Here is a 19,244-nt window from a genome sequence, read left to right as displayed (position 1 = left end):
CCCCGTCTCCTATCTCAGTTACATTAGCATACCCCGTCCCCTATCTCAGTTACATTAGCATAGGCCGTCCCCTATCTCAGTTACATTAGCATACCCCGTCTCCTATCTCAGTTACATTAGCATACCCCGTCTCCTATCTCAGTTACATTAGCATACCCCGTCCCCTATCTCAGTTACATTAGCATACCCCGTCCCCTATCTCAGTTACATTAGCATACCCCGTCTCCTATCTCAGTTACATTAGCATACCCTCGTCCCCTTATCTCAGTTACATTAACATACCCCGTCCCCTATCTCAGTTACATTAGCATACCCCGTCTCCTATCTCAGTTACATTAGCATACCCCGTCCCCTATCTCAGTTACATTAGCATACCCCGTCCCCTATCTCAGTTACATTAGCATACCCCGTCTCCTATCTCATTTACATTAGCATACCCCGTCTCCTATCTCAGTTACATTAGCATACCCCGTCTCCTATCTCAGTTACATTAGCATACCCCGTCCCCTATCTCAGTTACATTAGCATACCCCGTCTCCTATCTCAGTTACATTAGCATACCCCGTCTCCTATCTCAGTTACATTAGCATACCCCGTCTCCTATCTCAGTTACATTAGCATACCCCGTCCCCTATCTCAGTTACATTAGCATACCCCGTCCCCTATCTCAGTTACATTAGCATACCCCGTCCCCTATCTCAGTTACATTAGCATACCCCGTCTCCTATCTCAGTTACATTAGCATACCCCGTCCCCTATCTCAGTTACATTAGCATACCCCGTCCCCTATCTCAGTTACATTAGCATACCCCGTCCCCTATCTCAGTTACATTAGCATACCCCGTCCCATATCTCAGTTACATTAGCATACCCCGTCCCCTATCTCAGTTACATTAGCATACCCCGTCCCCTATCTCAGTTACATTAGCATACCCCGTCTCCTATCTCAGTTACATTAGCATACCCCGTCCCCTATCTCAGTTACATTAGCATACCCCGTCCCCTATCTCAGTTACATTAGCATACCCCGTCTCCTATCTCAGTTACATTAGCATACCCCGTCCCCTATCTCAGTTACATTAGCATACCCCGTCCCCTATCTCAGTTACATTAGCATACCCCGTCCCCTATCTCAGTTACATTAGCATACCCCGTCTCCTATCTCAGTTACATTAGCATACCCCGTCCCCTATCTCAGTTACATTAGCATACCCCGTCTCCTATCTCAGTTACATTAGCATACCCCGTCCCCTATCTCAGTTACATTAGCATACCCCGTCCCCTATCTCAGTTACATTAGCATACCCCGTCCCCTATCTCAGTTACATTAGCATACCCCGTCCCCTATCTCAGTTACATTAGCATACCCTGTCTCCTATCTCAGTTACATTAGCATACCCCGTCCCCTATCTCAGTTACATTAGCATACCCCGTCCCCTATCTCAGTTACATTAGCATACCCCGTCTCCTATCTCAGTTACATTAGCATAACCCGTCTCCTATCTCAGTTACATTAGCATACCCCGTCTCCTATCTCAGTTACATTAGCATACCCCGTCTCCTATCTCAGTTACATTAGCATACCCCGTCTCCTATCTCAGTTACATTAGCATACCCCGTCCCCTATCTCAGTTACATTAGCATACCCCGTCCCCTATCTCAGTTACATTAGCATACCCCGTCCCCTATCTCAGTTACATTAGCATACCCCGTCCCCTATCTGAGTTACATTAGCATACCCCGTCCCCTATCTCAGTTACATTAGCATACCCCGTCCCCTATCTCAGTTACATTAGCATACCCCGTCTCCTATCTCAGTTACATTAACATACCCCGTCTCCTATCTCAGTTACATTAGCATACCCTCGTCCCCTATCTCAGTTACATTAACATACCCCGTCCCCTATCTCAGTTACATTAGCATACCCCGTCCCCTATCTCAGTTACATTAACATACCCCGTCTCCTATCTCAGTTACATTAGCATACCCTCGTCCCCTTATCTCAGTTACATTAGCATACCCCGTCCCCTATCTCAGTTACATTAGCATACCCCGTCCCCTATCTCAGTTACATTAGCATACCCCGTCCCCTATCTCAGTTACATTAACATACCCCGTCTCCTATCTCAGTTACATTAGCATACCCTCGTCCCCTTATCTCAGTTACATTAACATACCCCGTCCCCTATCTCAGTTACATTAGCATACCCCGTCCCCTATCTCAGTTACATTAGCATACCCCGTCCCCTATCTCAGTTACATTAGCATACCCCGTCTCCTATCTCAGTTACATTTGCATACCCCGTCTCCTATCTCAGTTACATTTGCATACCCCGTCTCCTATCTCAGTTACATTAGCATACCCCGTCTCCTATCTCAGTTACATTAGCATACCCCGTCTCCTATCTCAGTTACATTAGCATACCCCGTCTCCTATCTCAGTTACATTAGCATACCCCGTCTCCTATCTCAGTTACATTAGCATACCCCGTCCCCTATCTCAGTTACATTAGCATACCCCGTCTCCTATCTCAGTTACATTAGCATACCCCGTCCCCTATCTCAGTTACATTAGCATACCCCGTCCCCTATCTCAGTTACATTAGCATACCCCGTCCCCTATCTCAGTTACATTAGCATACCCCGTCCCCTATCTCAGTTACATTAGCATACCCCGTCCCCTATCTCAGTTACATTAGCATACCCCGTCTCCTATCTCAGTTACATTAGCATACCCCGTCCCCTATCTCAGTTACATTAGCATACCCCGTCCCCTATCTCAGTTACATTAGCATACCCCGTCTCCTATCTCAGTTACATTAGCATACCCCGTCCCCTATCTCAGTTACATTAGCATACCCCGTCCCCTATCTCAGTTACATTAGCATACCCCGTCTCCTATCTCAGTTACATTAGCATATCCCGTCTCCTATCTCAGTTACATTAGCATACCCCGTCCCCTATCTCAGTTACATTAGCATACCCCGTCCCCTATCTCAGTTACATTAGCATACCCCGTCTCCTATCTCAGTTACATTAGCATACCCTCGTCCCCTTATCTCAGTTACATTAACATACCCCGTCCCCTATCTCAGTTACATTAGCATACCCCGTCTCCTATCTCAGTTACATTAGCATACCCCGTCCCCTATCTCAGTTACATTAGCATACCCCGTCCCCTATCTCAGTTACATTAGCATACCCCGTCTCCTATCTCATTTACATTAGCATACCCCGTCTCCTATCTCAGTTACATTAGCATACCCCGTCTCCTATCTCAGTTACATTAGCATACCCCGTCCCCTATCTCAGTTACATTAGCATACCCCGTCTCCTATCTCAGTTACATTAGCATACCCCGTCTCCTATCTCAGTTACATTAGCATACCCCGTCTCCTATCTCAGTTACATTAGCATACCCCGTCCCCTATCTCAGTTACATTAGCATACCCCGTCCCCTATCTCAGTTACATTAGCATACCCCGTCCCCTATCTCAGTTACATTAGCATACCCCGTCTCCTATCTCAGTTACATTAGCATACCCCGTCCCCTATCTCAGTTACATTAGCATACCCCGTCCCCTATCTCAGTTACATTAGCATACCCCGTCCCCTATCTCAGTTACATTAGCATACCCCGTCCCATATCTCAGTTACATTAGCATACCCCGTCCCCTATCTCAGTTACATTAGCATACCCCGTCCCCTATCTCAGTTACATTAGCATACCCCGTCTCCTATCTCAGTTACATTAGCATACCCCGTCCCCTATCTCAGTTACATTAGCATACCCCGTCCCCTATCTCAGTTACATTAGCATACCCCGTCTCCTATCTCAGTTACATTAGCATACCCCGTCCCCTATCTCAGTTACATTAGCATACCCCGTCCCCTATCTCAGTTACATTAGCATACCCCGTCCCCTATCTCAGTTACATTAGCATACCCCGTCTCCTATCTCAGTTACATTAGCATACCCCGTCCCCTATCTCAGTTACATTAGCATACCCCGTCTCCTATCTCAGTTACATTAGCATACCCCGTCCCCTATCTCAGTTACATTAGCATACCCCGTCCCCTATCTCAGTTACATTAGCATACCCCGTCCCCTATCTCAGTTACATTAGCATACCCCGTCCCCTATCTCAGTTACATTAGCATACCCTGTCTCCTATCTCAGTTACATTAGCATACCCCGTCCCCTATCTCAGTTACATTAGCATACCCCGTCCCCTATCTCAGTTACATTAGCATACCCCGTCTCCTATCTCAGTTACATTAGCATAACCCGTCTCCTATCTCAGTTACATTAGCATACCCCGTCTCCTATCTCAGTTACATTAGCATACCCCGTCTCCTATCTCAGTTACATTAGCATACCCCGTCCCCTATCTCAGTTACATTAGCATACCCCGTCCCCTATCTCAGTTACATTAGCATACCCCGTCCCCTATCTCAGTTACATTAGCATACCCCGTCCCCTATCTGAGTTACATTAGCATACCCCGTCCCCTATCTCAGTTACATTAGCATACCCCGTCCCCTATCTCAGTTACATTAGCATACCCCGTCTCCTATCTCAGTTACATTAACATACCCCGTCTCCTATCTCAGTTACATTAGCATACCCTCGTCCCCTATCTCAGTTACATTAACATACCCCGTCCCCTATCTCAGTTACATTAGCATACCCCGTCCCCTATCTCAGTTACATTAACATACCCCGTCTCCTATCTCAGTTACATTAGCATACCCTCGTCCCCTTATCTCAGTTACATTAGCATACCCCGTCCCCTATCTCAGTTACATTAGCATACCCCGTCCCCTATCTCAGTTACATTAGCATACCCCGTCCCCTATCTCAGTTACATTAACATACCCCGTCTCCTATCTCAGTTACATTAGCATACCCTCGTCCCCTTATCTCAGTTACATTAACATACCCCGTCCCCTATCTCAGTTACATTAGCATACCCCGTCCCCTATCTCAGTTACATTAGCATACCCCGTCCCCTATCTCAGTTACATTAGCATACCCCGTCTCCTATCTCAGTTACATTTGCATACCCCGTCTCCTATCTCAGTTACATTAGCATACCCCGTCTCCTATCTCAGTTACATTAGCATACCCCGTCTCCTATCTCAGTTACATTAGCATACCCCGTCTCCTATCTCAGTTACATTAGCATACCCCGTCTCCTATCTCAGTTACATTAGCATACCCCGTCTCCTATCTCAGTTACATTAGCATACCCCGTCCCCTATCTCAGTTACATTATCATACCCCGTCTCCTATCTCAGTTACATTAGCATACCCCGTCCCCTATCTCAGTTACATTAGCATACCCCGTCCCCTATCTCAGTTACATTAGCATACCCCGTCCCCTATCTCAGTTACATTAGCATATCCCGTCTCCTATCTCAGTTACATTAGCATACCCCGTCCCCTATCTCAGTTACATTAGCATACCCCGTCCCCTATCTCAGTTACATTAGCATACCCCGTCCCCTATCTCAGTTACATTAGCATACCCCGTCTCCTATCTCAGTTACATTAGCATACCCCGTCTCCTATCTCAGTTACATTAGCATACCCCGTCCCCTATCTCAGTTACATTAGCATACCCCGTCTCCTATCTCAGTTACATTAGCATACCCCGTCTCCTATCTCAGTTACATTAGCATACCCCGTCTCCTATCTCAGTTACATTAGCATACCCCGTCTCCTATCTCAGTTACATTAGCATACCCCGTCCCCTATCTCAGTTACATTAGCATACCCCGTCCTCCTATCTCAGTTACATTAGCATACCCCGTCTCCTATCTCAGTTACATTAGCATACCCCGTCTCCTATCTCAGTTACATTAGCATACCCCGTCCCCTATCTCAGTTACATTAGCATACCCCGTCCCCTATCTCAGTTACATTAGCATACCCCGTCTCCTATCTCAGTTACATTAGCATACCCCGTCTCCTATCTCAGTTACATTAGCATACCCCGTCCCCTATCTCAGTTACATTAGCATACCCCGTCCCTATCTCAGTTACATTAGCATACCCCGTCCCCTATCTCAGTTACATTAGCATACCCCGTCCCCTATCTCAGTTACATTAGCATACCCCGTCCCCTATCTCAGTTACATTAGCATACCCCGTCCCCTATCTCAGTTACATTAGCATACCCCGTCCCCTATCTCAGTTACATTAGCATACCCCGTCTCCTATCTCAGTTACATTAGCATACCCCGTCCCCTATCTCAGTTACATTAGCATACCCCGTCCCCTATCTCAGTTACATTAGCATACCCCGTCTCCTATCTCAGTTACATTAGCATACCCCGTCCCCTATCTCAGTTACATTAGCATACCCCGTCCCCTATCTCAGTTACATTAGCATACCCCGTCTCCTATCTCAGTTACATTAGCATACCCCGTCCCCTATCTCAGTTACATTAGCATACCCCGTCCCCTATCTCAGTTACATTAGCATACCCCGTCTCCTATCTCAGTTACATTAGCATACCCCGTCCCCTATCTCAGTTACATTAGCATACCCCGTCTCCCTATCTCAGTTACATTAGCATACCCCGTCCCCTATCTCAGTTACATTAGCATACCCCGTCTCCCTATCTCAGTTACATTAGCATACCCCGTCCCCTATCTCAGTTACATTAGCATACCCCGTCTCCTATCTCAGTTACATTAGCATACCCCGTCTCCTATCTCAGTTACATTAGCATACCCCGTCCCTATCTCAGTTACATTAGCATACCCCGTCTCCTATCTCAGTTACATTAGCATACCCCGTCTCCTATCTCAGTTACATTAGCATACCCCGTCTCCTATCTCAGTTACATTAGCATACCCCGTCTCCTATCTCAGTTACATTAGCATACCCCGTCTCCTATCTCAGTTACATTAGCATACCCCGTCTCCTATCTCAGTTACATTAGCATACCCCGTCCCCTATCTCAGTTACATTAGCATACCCCGTCCCCTATCTCAGTTACATTAGCATACCCCGTCCCCTATCTCAGTTACATTAGCATACACCGTCCCCTATCTCAGTTACATTAGCATACCCCGTCCCCTATCTCAGTTACATTAGCATACCCGTCCCCTATCTCAGTTACATTAGCATACACCGTCCCCTATCTCAGTTACATTAGCATACACCGTCCCCTATCTCAGTTACATTAGCATACCCCGTTCCCTATCTCAGTTACATTAGCATACCCCGTCTCCTATCTCAGTTACATTAGCATACCCCGTCCCCTATCTCAGTTACATTAGCATACCCCGTCCCCTATCTCAGTTACATTAGCATACCCCGTCTCCTATCTCAGTTACATTAGCATACCCCGTCCCCTATCTCAGTTTCATTAGCATACCCCGTCTCCTATCTCAGTTACATTAGCATACCCCGTCCCCTATCTCAGTTACATTAGCATACCCCGTCCCCTATCTCAGTTACATTAGCATACCCCGTCCCTATCTCAGTTACATTAGCATACCCCGTCCCCTATCTCAGTTACATTAGCATACCCCGTCTCCTATCTCAGTTACATTAGCATACCCCGTCCCCTATCTCAGTTACATTAGCATACCCCGTCCCCTATCTCAGTTACATTAGCATACCCCGTCTCCTATCTCAGTTACATTAGCATAACCCGTCTCCTATCTCAGTTACATTAGCATAACCCGTCTCCTATCTCAGTTACATTAGCATACCCCGTCTCCTATCTCAGTTACATTAGCATACCCCGTCTCCTATCTCAGTTACATTAGCATACCCCGTCTCCTATCTCAGTTACATTAGCATACCCCGTCTCCTATCTCAGTTACATTAGCATACCCCGTCCCCTATCTCAGTTACATTAGCATACCCCGTCCCCTATCTCAGTTACATTAGCATACCCCGTCTCCTATCTCAGTTACATTAGCATACCCCGTCCCCTATCTCAGTTACATTAACATACCCCGTCTCCTATCTCAGTTACATTAGCATACCCTCGTCCCCTATCTCAGTTACATTAACATACCCCGTCCCCTATCTCAGTTACATTAGCATACCCCGTCTCCTATATCAGTTACATTAGCATACCCCGTCCCCTATCTCAGTTACATTAGCATACCCCGTCCCCTATCTCAGTTACATTAGCATACCCCGTCCCCTATCTCAGTTACATTAGCATACCCCGTCCCCTATCTCAGTTACATTAGCATACCCCGTCCCCTATCTCAGTTACATTAGCATACCCCGTCTCCTATCTCAGTTACATTAGCATACCCCGTCCCCTATCTCAGTTACATTAGCATACCCCGTCCCCTATCTCAGTTACATTAGCATACCCCGTCTCCTATCTCAGTTACATTAGCATACCCCGTCCCCTATCTCAGTTACATTAGCATACCCCGTCTCCTATCTCAGTTACATTAGCATACCCCGTCCCCTATCTCAGTTACATTAGCATACCCCGTCCCCTATCTCAGTTACATTAGCATACCCCGTCCCCTATCTCAGTTACATTAGCATACCCCGTCCCCTATCTCAGTTACATTAGCATACCCTGTCTCCTATCTCAGTTACATTAGCATACCCCGTCCCCTATCTCAGTTACATTAGCATACCCCGTCCCCTATCTCAGTTACATTAGCATACCCCGTCTCCTATCTCAGTTACATTAGCATAACCCGTCTCCTATCTCAGTTACATTAGCATACCCCGTCTCCTATCTCAGTTACATTAGCATACCCCGTCTCCTATCTCAGTTACATTAGCATACCCCGTCTCCTATCTCAGTTACATTAGCATACCCCGTCCCCTATCTCAGTTACATTAGCATACCCCGTCCCCTATCTCAGTTACATTAGCATACCCCGTCCCCTATCTCAGTTACATTAGCATACCCCGTCCCCTATCTCAGTTACATTAGCATACCCCGTCCCCTATCTCAGTTACATTAGCATACCCCGTCCCCTATCTCAGTTACATTAGCATACCCCGTCTCCTATCTCAGTTACATTAGCATACCCCGTCCCCTATCTCAGTTACATTAGCATACCCCGTCCCCTATCTCAGTTACATTAGCATACCCCGTCCCCTATCTCAGTTACATTAGCATACCCCGTCTCCTATCTCAGTTACATTAACATACCCCGTCTCCTATCTCAGTTACATTAGCATACCCTCGTCCCCTATCTCAGTTACATTAACATACCCCGTCCCCTATCTCAGTTACATTAGCATACCCCGTCCCCTATCTCAGTTACATTAACATACCCCGTCTCCTATCTCAGTTACATTAGCATACCCTCGTCCCCTTATCTCAGTTACATTAGCATACCCCGTCCCCTATCTCAGTTACATTAGCATACCCCGTCCCCTATCTCAGTTACATTAGCATACCCCGTCCCCTATCTCAGTTACATTAACATACCCCGTCTCCTATCTCAGTTACATTAGCATACCCTCGTCCCCTTATCTCAGTTACATTAACATACCCTGTCCCCTATCTCAGTTACATTAGCATACCCCGTCCCCTATCTCAGTTACATTAGCATACCCCGTCCCCTATCTCAGTTACATTAGCATACCCCGTCTCCTATCTCAGTTACATTTGCATACCCCGTCTCCTATCTCAGTTACATTAGCATACCCCGTCTCCTATCTCAGTTACATTAGCATACCCCGTCTCCTATCTCAGTTACATTAGCATACCCCGTCTCCTATCTCAGTTACATTAGCATACCCCGTCTCCTATCTCAGTTACATTAGCATACCCCGTCTCCTATCTCAGTTACATTAGCATACCCCGTCCCCTATCTCAGTTACATTATCATACCCCGTCTCCTATCTCAGTTACATTAGCATACCCCGTCCCCTATCTCAGTTACATTAGCATACCCCGTCCCCTATCTCAGTTACATTAGCATACCCCGTCCCCTATCTCAGTTACATTAGCATATCCCGTCTCCTATCTCAGTTACATTAGCATACCCCGTCCCCTATCTCAGTTACATTAGCATACCCCGTCCCCTATCTCAGTTACATTAGCATACCCCGTCCCCTATCTCAGTTACATTAGCATACCCCGTCTCCTATCTCAGTTACATTAGCATACCCCGTCTCCTATCTCAGTTACTTTAGCATACCCCGTCCCCTATCTCAGTTACATTAACATACCCCGTCTCCTATCTCAGTTACATTAGCATACCCCGTCTCCTATCTCAGTTACATTAGCATACCCCGTCTCCTATCTCAGTTACATTAGCATACCCCGTCTCCTATCTCAGTTACATTAGCATACCCCGTCCCCTATCTCAGTTACATTAGCATAACCCGTCTCCTATCTCAGTTACATTAGCATACCCCGTCTCCTATCTCAGTTACATTAGCATACCCCGTCTCCTTATCTCAGTTACATTAGCATACCCCGTCTCCTATCTCAGTTACATTAGCATACCCCGTCTCCTATCTCAGTTACATTAGCATACCCCATCCCCTATCTCAGTTACATTAGCATACCCCGTCCCCTATCTCAGTTACATTAGCATACCCCGTCTCCTATCTCAGTTACATTAGCATACCCCGTCCCCTATCTCAGTTACATTAGCATACCCCGTCCCCTATCTCAGTTACATTAGCATACCCCGTCCCCTATCTCAGTTACATTAGCATACCCCGTCTCCTATCTCAGTTACATTAGCATACCCCGTCTCCTATCTCAGTTACATTAGCATACCCCGTCCCCTATCTCAGTTACATTAACATACCCCGTCTCCTATCTCAGTTACATTAGCATACCCCGTCTCCTATCTCAGTTACATTAGCATACCCCGTCCCATATCTCAGTTACATTAGCATACCCCGTCCCCTATCTCAGTTACATTAGCATACCCCGTCCCCTATCTCAGTTACATTAGCATACCCCGTCTCCTATCTCAGTTACATTAGCATACCCCGGCCCCTATCTCAGTTACATTAGCATACCCCGTCCCCTATCTCAGTTACATTAGCATACCCCGTCTCCTATCTCAGTTACATTAGCATACCCCGTCCCCTATCTCAGTTACATTAGCATACCCCGTCCCCTATCTCAGTTACATTAGCATACCCCGTCCCCTATCTCAGTTACATTAGCATACCCCGTCTCCTATCTCAGTTACATTAGCATACCCCGTCCCCTATCTCAGTTACATTAGCATACCCCGTCTCCTATCTCAGTTACATTAGCATACCCCGTCCCCTATCTCAGTTACATTAGCATACCCCGTCCCCTATCTCAGTTACATTAGCATACCCCGTCCCCTATCTCAGTTACATTAGCATACCCCGTCCCCTATCTCAGTTACATTAGCATACCCTGTCTCCTATCTCAGTTACATTAGCATACCCCGTCCCCTATCTCAGTTACATTAGCATACCCCGTCCCCTATCTCAGTTACATTAGCATACCCCGTCTCCTATCTCAGTTACATTAGCATAACCCGTCTCCTATCTCAGTTACATTAGCATACCCCGTCTCCTATCTCAGTTACATTAGCATACCCCGTCTCCTATCTCAGTTACATTAGCATACCCCGTCTCCTATCTCAGTTACATTAGCATACCCCGTCCCCTATCTCAGTTACATTAGCATACCCCGTCCCCTATCTCAGTTACATTAGCATACCCCGTCCCCTATCTCAGTTACATTAGCATACCCCGTCCCCTATCTCAGTTACATTAGCATACCCCGTCCCCTATCTCAGTTACATTAGCATACCCCGTCCCCTATCTCAGTTACATTAGCATACCCCGTCTCCTATCTCAGTTACATTAACATACCCCGTCTCCTATCTCAGTTACATTAGCATACCCTCGTCCCCTATCTCAGTTACATTAACATACCCCGTCCCCTATCTCAGTTACATTAGCATACCCCGTCCCCTATCTCAGTTACATTAACATACCCCGTCTCCTATCTCAGTTACATTAGCATACCCTCGTCCCCTTATCTCAGTTACATTAGCATACCCCGTCCCCTATCTCAGTTACATTAGCATACCCCGTCCCCTATCTCAGTTACATTAGCATACCCCGTCCCCTATCTCAGTTACATTAACATACCCCGTCTCCTATCTCAGTTACATTAGCATACCCTCGTCCCCTTATCTCAGTTACATTAACATACCCCGTCCCCTATCTCAGTTACATTAGCATACCCCGTCCCCTATCTCAGTTACATTAGCATACCCCGTCCCCTATCTCAGTTACATTAGCATACCCCGTCTCCTATCTCAGTTACATTTGCATACCCCGTCTCCTATCTCAGTTACATTAGCATACCCCGTCTCCTATCTCAGTTACATTAGCATACCCCGTCTCCTATCTCAGTTACATTAGCATACCCCGTCTCCTATCTCAGTTACATTAGCATACCCCGTCTCCTATCTCAGTTACATTAGCATACCCCGTCTCCTATCTCAGTTACATTAGCATACCCCGTCCCCTATCTCAGTTACATTATCATACCCCGTCTCCTATCTCAGTTACATTAGCATACCCCGTCCCCTATCTCAGTTACATTAGCATACCCCGTCCCCTATCTCAGTTACATTAGCATACCCCGTCCCCTATCTCAGTTACATTAGCATATCTCGTCCCCTATCTCAGTTACATTAGCATACCCCGTCCCCTATCTCAGTTACATTAGCATACCCCGTCCCCTATCTCAGTTACATTAGCATACCCCGTCCCCTATCTCAGTTACATTAGCATACCCCGTCTCCTATCTCAGTTACATTAGCATACCCCGTCTCCTATCTCAGTTACATTAGCATACCCCGTCCCCTATCTCAGTTACATTAACATACCCCGTCTCCTATCTCAGTTACATTAGCATACCCCGTCTCCTATCTCAGTTACATTAGCATACCCCGTCTCCTATCTCAGTTACATTAGCATACCCCGTCTCCTATCTCAGTTACATTAGCATACCCCGTCCCCTATCTCAGTTACATTAGCATAACCCGTCTCCTATCTCAGTTACATTAGCATACCCCGTCTCCTATCTCAGTTACATTAGCATACCCCGTCTCCTATCTCAGTTACATTAGCATACCCCGTCTCCTTATCTCAGTTACATTAGCATACCCCGTCTCCTATCTCAGTTACATTAGCATACCCCGTCTCCTATCTCAGTTACATTAGCATACCCCGTCCCCTATCTCAGTTACATTAGCATACCCCGTCTCCTATCTCAGTTACATTAGCATACCCCGTCCCCTATCTCAGTTACATTAGCATACCCCGTCTCCTATCTCAGTTACATTAGCATACCCCGTCCCCTATCTCAGTTACATTAGCATACCCCGTCCCCTATCTCAGTTACATTAGCATACACCGTCTCCTATCTCAGTTACATTAGCATACCCCGTCCCCTATCTCAGTTACATTAGCATACCCCGTCCCCTATCTCAGTTACATTAGCATACCCCGTCCCCTATCTCAGTTACATTAGCATACCCCGTCCCCTATCTCAGTTACATTAGCATACCCCGTCCCCTATCTCAGTTACATTAGCATACCCCGTCCCCTATCTCAGTTACATTAGCATACCCCGTCTCCTATCTCAGTTACATTAGCATACCCCGTCTCCTATCTCAAACCCTATCCGCTTGCAACGCTTATCACCAGCACATTAGCTTCTTGATTCGCCACCAATATTTCTGCTCAGTAGCCCATACTTGCTCTAGTCTACTCCCTGGAACACGTGTCCCCCTTCCCGGCTTTGACTGGTCCCCATACCATCACACCACTCCACGATCCCGTCTACCACCGTTATCTCTACCTGCTTACTTTCACTGTTAGCTACATTCTCAAGGCACTGATGTGTTCAATAGTACAGAGACAATACAGAGATCACATTCTGGACAGTAAATTGGATACATAGCAAATAGCAAACACAAGGCTGGCCACACAGCAAACGTTGCAACTTTATTCTCCAATACAGACAGACAGACATGCTTTATTGATCCCGAGGGAAATTGGCTTTCGTTACAGTCGCACTAACCAAGAATAGTGTAGAAATATAGCAATATAAAACCATGAATAATTAAATAATAATAAGTTCATTATGCCAAGTGGAAATAAGTCCAGGACCAGCCTATTGGCTCAGGGTGTCTGACACTCCGAGGGAGGAGTTGTAAAGTTTGATGGCCACAGGCAGGAATGACTTCCTATGATGCTCAGTGTTACATCTCGGTGGAATGAGTCTCTGGCTGAATGTACTCCTGTGCCTAACCAGTACATTTTGGAGTGGATGGGAAACATTGTCCAAGATGGCATGCAACTTGGACAGCATCCTCTTTTCAGACACCACCGTCAGAGTGTCCATTTCCACCTCCACAACATCTCTGGCCTTACGTATGAGTTTGTTGATTCTGTTGGTGTCCGCTACCCTCAGCCTGCTGCCCCAGCACACAACAGCAAACACGATAGCACTGGCTACCACAGCCTCGTAGAACATCCTCAGCATCGTCCGGCAGATTTTAAAGGACCTCAGTCTCCTCAGGAAGTAGAGACGGCTCTGACCCTTCTTGTAGACAGCATTAGTGTTCTTTGACCAGTCCAGTTTATTGTCAATTCGTATCCCCAGGTATTTGTAATCCTCCACCATGTCCACACTGACCCCTTGGATGGAAACAGGGGTCACCGGTGCCTTGGCCCTCCTCAGGTCCACCACCAGCTCCTTAGTCTCTTTCACATTAATCTGCAGATGATTCTGCTCACACCATGTGACAAAGTTTCCCACCGTAGTCCTGTACTCAGCCTCATCTCCCTTGCTGATGCATCCAACTATGGCTGAGTCATCAGAAAACTTATGAAAACTTCGGTATATTGGAAATCAGAAAACTTCGGTACAGGGACGAGACAGGACGTCTTCCACAGCACAGGAACCCTCTGGAGACTCAGGCTCAGGTTGAAGACATGGTGAAGTACTCCACATAGCTGGGGGGCACAGGCTTTGAGCACCCTGGGGCTGACACCATCCGGGCCTGCAGCCTTGCTTGGGTGGAGACGTTTCAGCTGTCTTCTCAGCTGTGAAGCCCACCGTGGTGGTTTCAGGTGTGGGAGGGGTGTATTCATGAGAGCAAGGTGGGGGGCTGTGAGGAGGGGTAGGAGGGGAGAGTGGAGTATGTGTTGGTTGGGGGCCGACAACAGATGAATTGTGTGGGGGATGGGCAGAGGCCACAGTGTCAAATCTGTTGGAGAACGGGTTAAGTTCGTTGGCCCTGTCCACAGAAGGAGTTAGACAGATAGGAGATATGGGAAAAGAAATGGAATACAGTGTTGGGTAGTGTATGGGTCCTGCACCTTGGCAGAAGAAATAAAATGGAAGACTCCTTTCTAAATGGAGAGAAAATTCAAAAATCTGAGGTGCAAAGGAACTTGGGGGTCCTTGTGCAGGATTCCCTGAAGGTTAATTTGCAGGCTGAGTCTGGTGCAGAAGCCAAATTTAATGTCAGTATTCGTTTTGAGAGGACTGGAATACAAAAGCAAGGATGTAACGTTGATACTTTGTAAAGCACTGGTGAGGCCACAGTTGGAATTTTATGAGCAGGTTTGGGCCGCTTATCGTAGAAAGGACGTGCTGAAACTGGAGACGGTTCAAAGGAGGTGCGTGAAAGTGACTCCCAGTGTGAAGAGTGTTTGGCTCTGGGCCTCTGCTAACTGGAGTTCAGAAGAATGAGGGGTGACCTCATTGAAAGGCCTGGACAGAGTGGGGGTAGAGAGGACATATCCTATGGGGGGAGAGTCTCAGACCAGAGGGCACGGCCTCAGAGTGGAGGGGCGTCCACTATGGAATACTCCGAGACACGAATCAGTCCTCACGGGACAATTTGCAATGACCAATTAACCTACCAACCGGGTACGTTTCTGGGCTGTGGGGGGAAACCCACGCGGTCTCGATTCGATTTTGAGAGAAGATGGGGCTCTTTTGCCAAATTTTATCATTTAATTTGAATTATTTTATATGGTTTCCTTCCAATCTTATTCTGTATAAACATGAATTGGCGGTTGATGATTCTTTTTATATATATAATGGTAAGACATATTGCTCCGGGGGTTGATTCCTAATGGGTTTTTTCCCTGTTTTGTAGTTAGTGGGGTTTTTTTTTAGTTGGGGTTCTCTGTTTTTTTCCTTATATAAAAATTTTTTCTTTTCATTCTCATTTTATTACGATCAGCTTTTTTCTCTTCAGCTTTATTAATTGTGTATATATCAATTTGTTGAAGTTTTGTATCGTTTTATAGCTGTAGAAGATTATGTGCAAATAAAAAGATTCTAAAAATGAAAATGGAAGCCCACGCGGTCCCAGGGAGAGAACGTCCAAACTCCTCGCGAGCAGGGGCGGGAATTGAACCCGGGTTGCTGGCACTGTAGAGCGTTGTTCTCACCACTACGCTACCGTGCCGGCCCGTTTTAGAACGGAGATGAGGAGGGATTTTTGTTAGCCAGAGGGTGGTGAATCTGTGGATTTCGTTGCCACGGGTGGCTCTGGATTCCAAGTCTTTGGGTGTATTTAAGGCAGAGGCTGATAGATTCCTGGTTAGTCAGGGTGTGAAGGGATACGGGGAGAAGGCAGGAGATCGGGGGGCTGAGAGGGAAAATGGATCAGCCACGATTAAATGCTGGAGCAGATGCGATGGGCCTCGGCCGAATTCTCCTCTAAAGCTGGATCAAAACTTCGTAATTCCTCTTTATGAACGCGAGAGATCCTGCAGAGGTTGGAAATCCAGAGTAACACAGACGGGAAGTTTGGCAACGCAGGCTCTGTGCGCGGGAGCGTTTCGGTTACTGCCATCGGGTACAGGGACCCGGGTGGGGGACAGTAAACCTGGGCTGATTCACCCCCTCCCTCCCTGACTCTGGGGTCGCTGGAACAGGGAAAGGGAGCATGATCTGGGGACTGATTTAAACTCTCCCCAAACCCAAAGTCTGGGACAGTGATCGGGAGGGTAAAGCCAGCACTGACTCACCACTGGCTGGGTTTGGTGGGTGTGTGGTGGGGTGACTCACTCTGCCCTGTTTGCCCAGGTGATGGGGGGATTTGACCGCGTACTGCTGGACGCACCCTGCAGCGGGACCGGTGTCATCTCGAAGGATCCCACTGTCAAGACCAACAAGGTGTGTGGAGCCCCGCGTACGCTGGACCATCAAACACGGGCCCGTGACCTCGTCTTCCTCCCTGTCACCCCCCCCCCCCCATATTCACTCTATTCTTTCCTGCTCCTTCCCCCTTCATGCCTCCTCCATCCCCTTTCCCTCCACCTTTCCCCTCTCGCTCGCCCTGACATGCCCTTCCTCTCTCCCCACCGCCCCTCTCCTCTCGCTCTGCTCTGCCCCCTCTCGCCTCGCCTCACCCTCCCTTGCCCACACTGACTCTGCCACTCCCCCACAGGAGGACGTTGACATTAAGAAGTGTGCTCAGCTCCAGAAGCAGCTGCTGCTCTCGGCCATCGACTCTGTGGATGCGAACTCCCAAACGGGCGGTTACCTCGTCTACTCTACCTGTTCCGTCACGGTGAGTTTGTGCCGCAGGGACCCGGCCAGGGCAGCCCGAGCTAGCTCTGCTCGCCCTTCCACCCTGACTCCCTCTCTGTCTCACAGGTCGAGGAGAACGAGTGGGTTGTGGACTACGCTTTGAAGAAACGCAACGTAAAGCTTGTATCCACTGGTCTGGAGTTCGGCGTGGAAGGATTCACAAAGTAAGGCCCGCTTTCCCCTTGGTCTGCGTTTACCCCTCGGTCTGTTTACTGGGGCTGTATTTACCCCTGGGTCTGTTAGCACTGTCTGTATTCTGGGTCTGTATTTACCCCTCTGTCTGTTTACTGGGTCTGCGTTTACCCCTCATTCTGTTTACTGGGTCTGTTAGCACTGTCTGTATTCTGGGTCTGTATTTACCCCTCTGTCTGTTTACTGGGTCTGTGTTTACCCCTCATTCTGTTTACTGGGGCTGTATTTACCCCTGGGTCTGTTAGCACTGTCTATATTCTGGGTCTGTATTTACCCCTCTGTCTGTTTACTGGGTCTGTGTTCACCCCTCATTCTGTTTACTGTGACTGCATTTACCCCCCGGTCTGCTTAGTGGGTCTGTGTTTACCCCCACTCCCAGTCTGCATTTACCCCACTTCTGTTCTTTCAACCAGCCCCTCCCTGGCCTGTGTTCAACAACTCCCCTCCTCTGGTCTGTTTAACCCCCTCCCTGGTCTGCATTTACCCTCGTCTCGCCCAGTGTTTAACTCTTCCCTTCTAGTCAGTGTCTACGCCGGGGGTCCAGTTCTGCTGTGACTGACCGCTCTGCCTCTCCTGTCGTTGCCCCCCTCAGGTTCCGGGAGCGCCGGTTTCACCCGTCCCTCAAGCTCTGCCGCCGCTTCTACCCGCACACGCACAACATGGACGGCTTCTTCGTGGCCAAGCTCCGCAAGTTTGCCAACTCGCTGCCGTCGGCCCCCGCCCCCGCCCCCGCCCCTGCCCCTGCCCCCTCCCCCGCCGGGGCACAGGCCCCGTCCATGCCAGCAGAACAGCCCGCATCAGCGAGCCCCGTGCCCCAGAAACGGAGGGCGCCGGCCAGCGGGCGACCCCGCCAGAGGATGGGCGCGGCGTCCAGGATGCAGAAGGCCCTCCAGTTACGCAAGATGAAGGCGAAATTCAGGAGGAAGAAGGCTTTGTGAGGGGAGGGGTGGCTGCAGTGCCGGCTTGGGAGTCTGTCTTTCTATCCAATAAATATCGGTCACTTTTCCTTGCTGTGTCTGCACTCGTCTGCGGGTAGCGGGCGAGAGGTCTTTGTGGGGGGGGGGGGGGGGGTAGGAATCGACTCCCAGCGGTTGCTACCCTTGTGAGGGGGTAGGAATGATCTGCCAGGTGTCAGAGTCCAGATCAAGGCAGTATGGCCCCACTTGATGGTATTCAGTGTCCCCAGGAGGAGGAGGAGGACGGTTGACATACAGGGTCGAGGTGTTTGTGTGTGTGTGTGTGTCAGTAACAAGCCCAGTTTAAACCAAGCAAGGTTGCATAGGAGTGGCCAGGAGCTGGCAAGGTGGAACCCAGCCCTAGGACGGGTGGGGGGGGGGGGAGCGGAGGCGGAGGGTGAATGAGGGTCAGGTAAAGTGGGAGAAGAGAGGGGAGAGGATGGAGGAGAGAGCGGGGTTGAAGAGCAGCAGATTGCAGGAGCTCGGGGGGGGGGTGGTTG

The 19,244-nt window shown here is 48.2% G+C and overlaps 1 protein-coding gene across 1 annotated transcript in view; it reads left to right on the top strand.

Annotated features, from left to right (window-relative positions):
• nop2 (NOP2 nucleolar protein homolog (yeast)) overlaps positions 1-18,794 on the top strand; it is a 52,122-nt gene extending 33,328 nt beyond the window's left edge. The window contains exons 13-16 of the mRNA XM_073036713.1: positions 17,090-17,179; positions 17,454-17,576; positions 17,663-17,760; positions 18,381-18,794. Of these exons, the coding sequence (XP_072892814.1) occupies positions 17,090-17,179; positions 17,454-17,576; positions 17,663-17,760; positions 18,381-18,726 (657 nt within the window). The 3' untranslated portion in view covers positions 18,727-18,794. The remainder of the gene's footprint in view (positions 1-17,089; positions 17,180-17,453; positions 17,577-17,662; positions 17,761-18,380) is intronic.
• The last annotated feature ends 450 nt before the right edge of the window (positions 18,795-19,244 follow it).

Source organism: Hemitrygon akajei, unplaced genomic scaffold (genome assembly GCF_048418815.1).
Source record: "Hemitrygon akajei unplaced genomic scaffold, sHemAka1.3 Scf000063, whole genome shotgun sequence".
NCBI classification, from domain to species: Eukaryota; Metazoa; Chordata; class Chondrichthyes; order Myliobatiformes; family Dasyatidae; genus Hemitrygon; species Hemitrygon akajei.
Note: the sequence above shows the minus strand (reverse complement) of the source record. Positions and strands in the feature narration are given on the sequence as shown.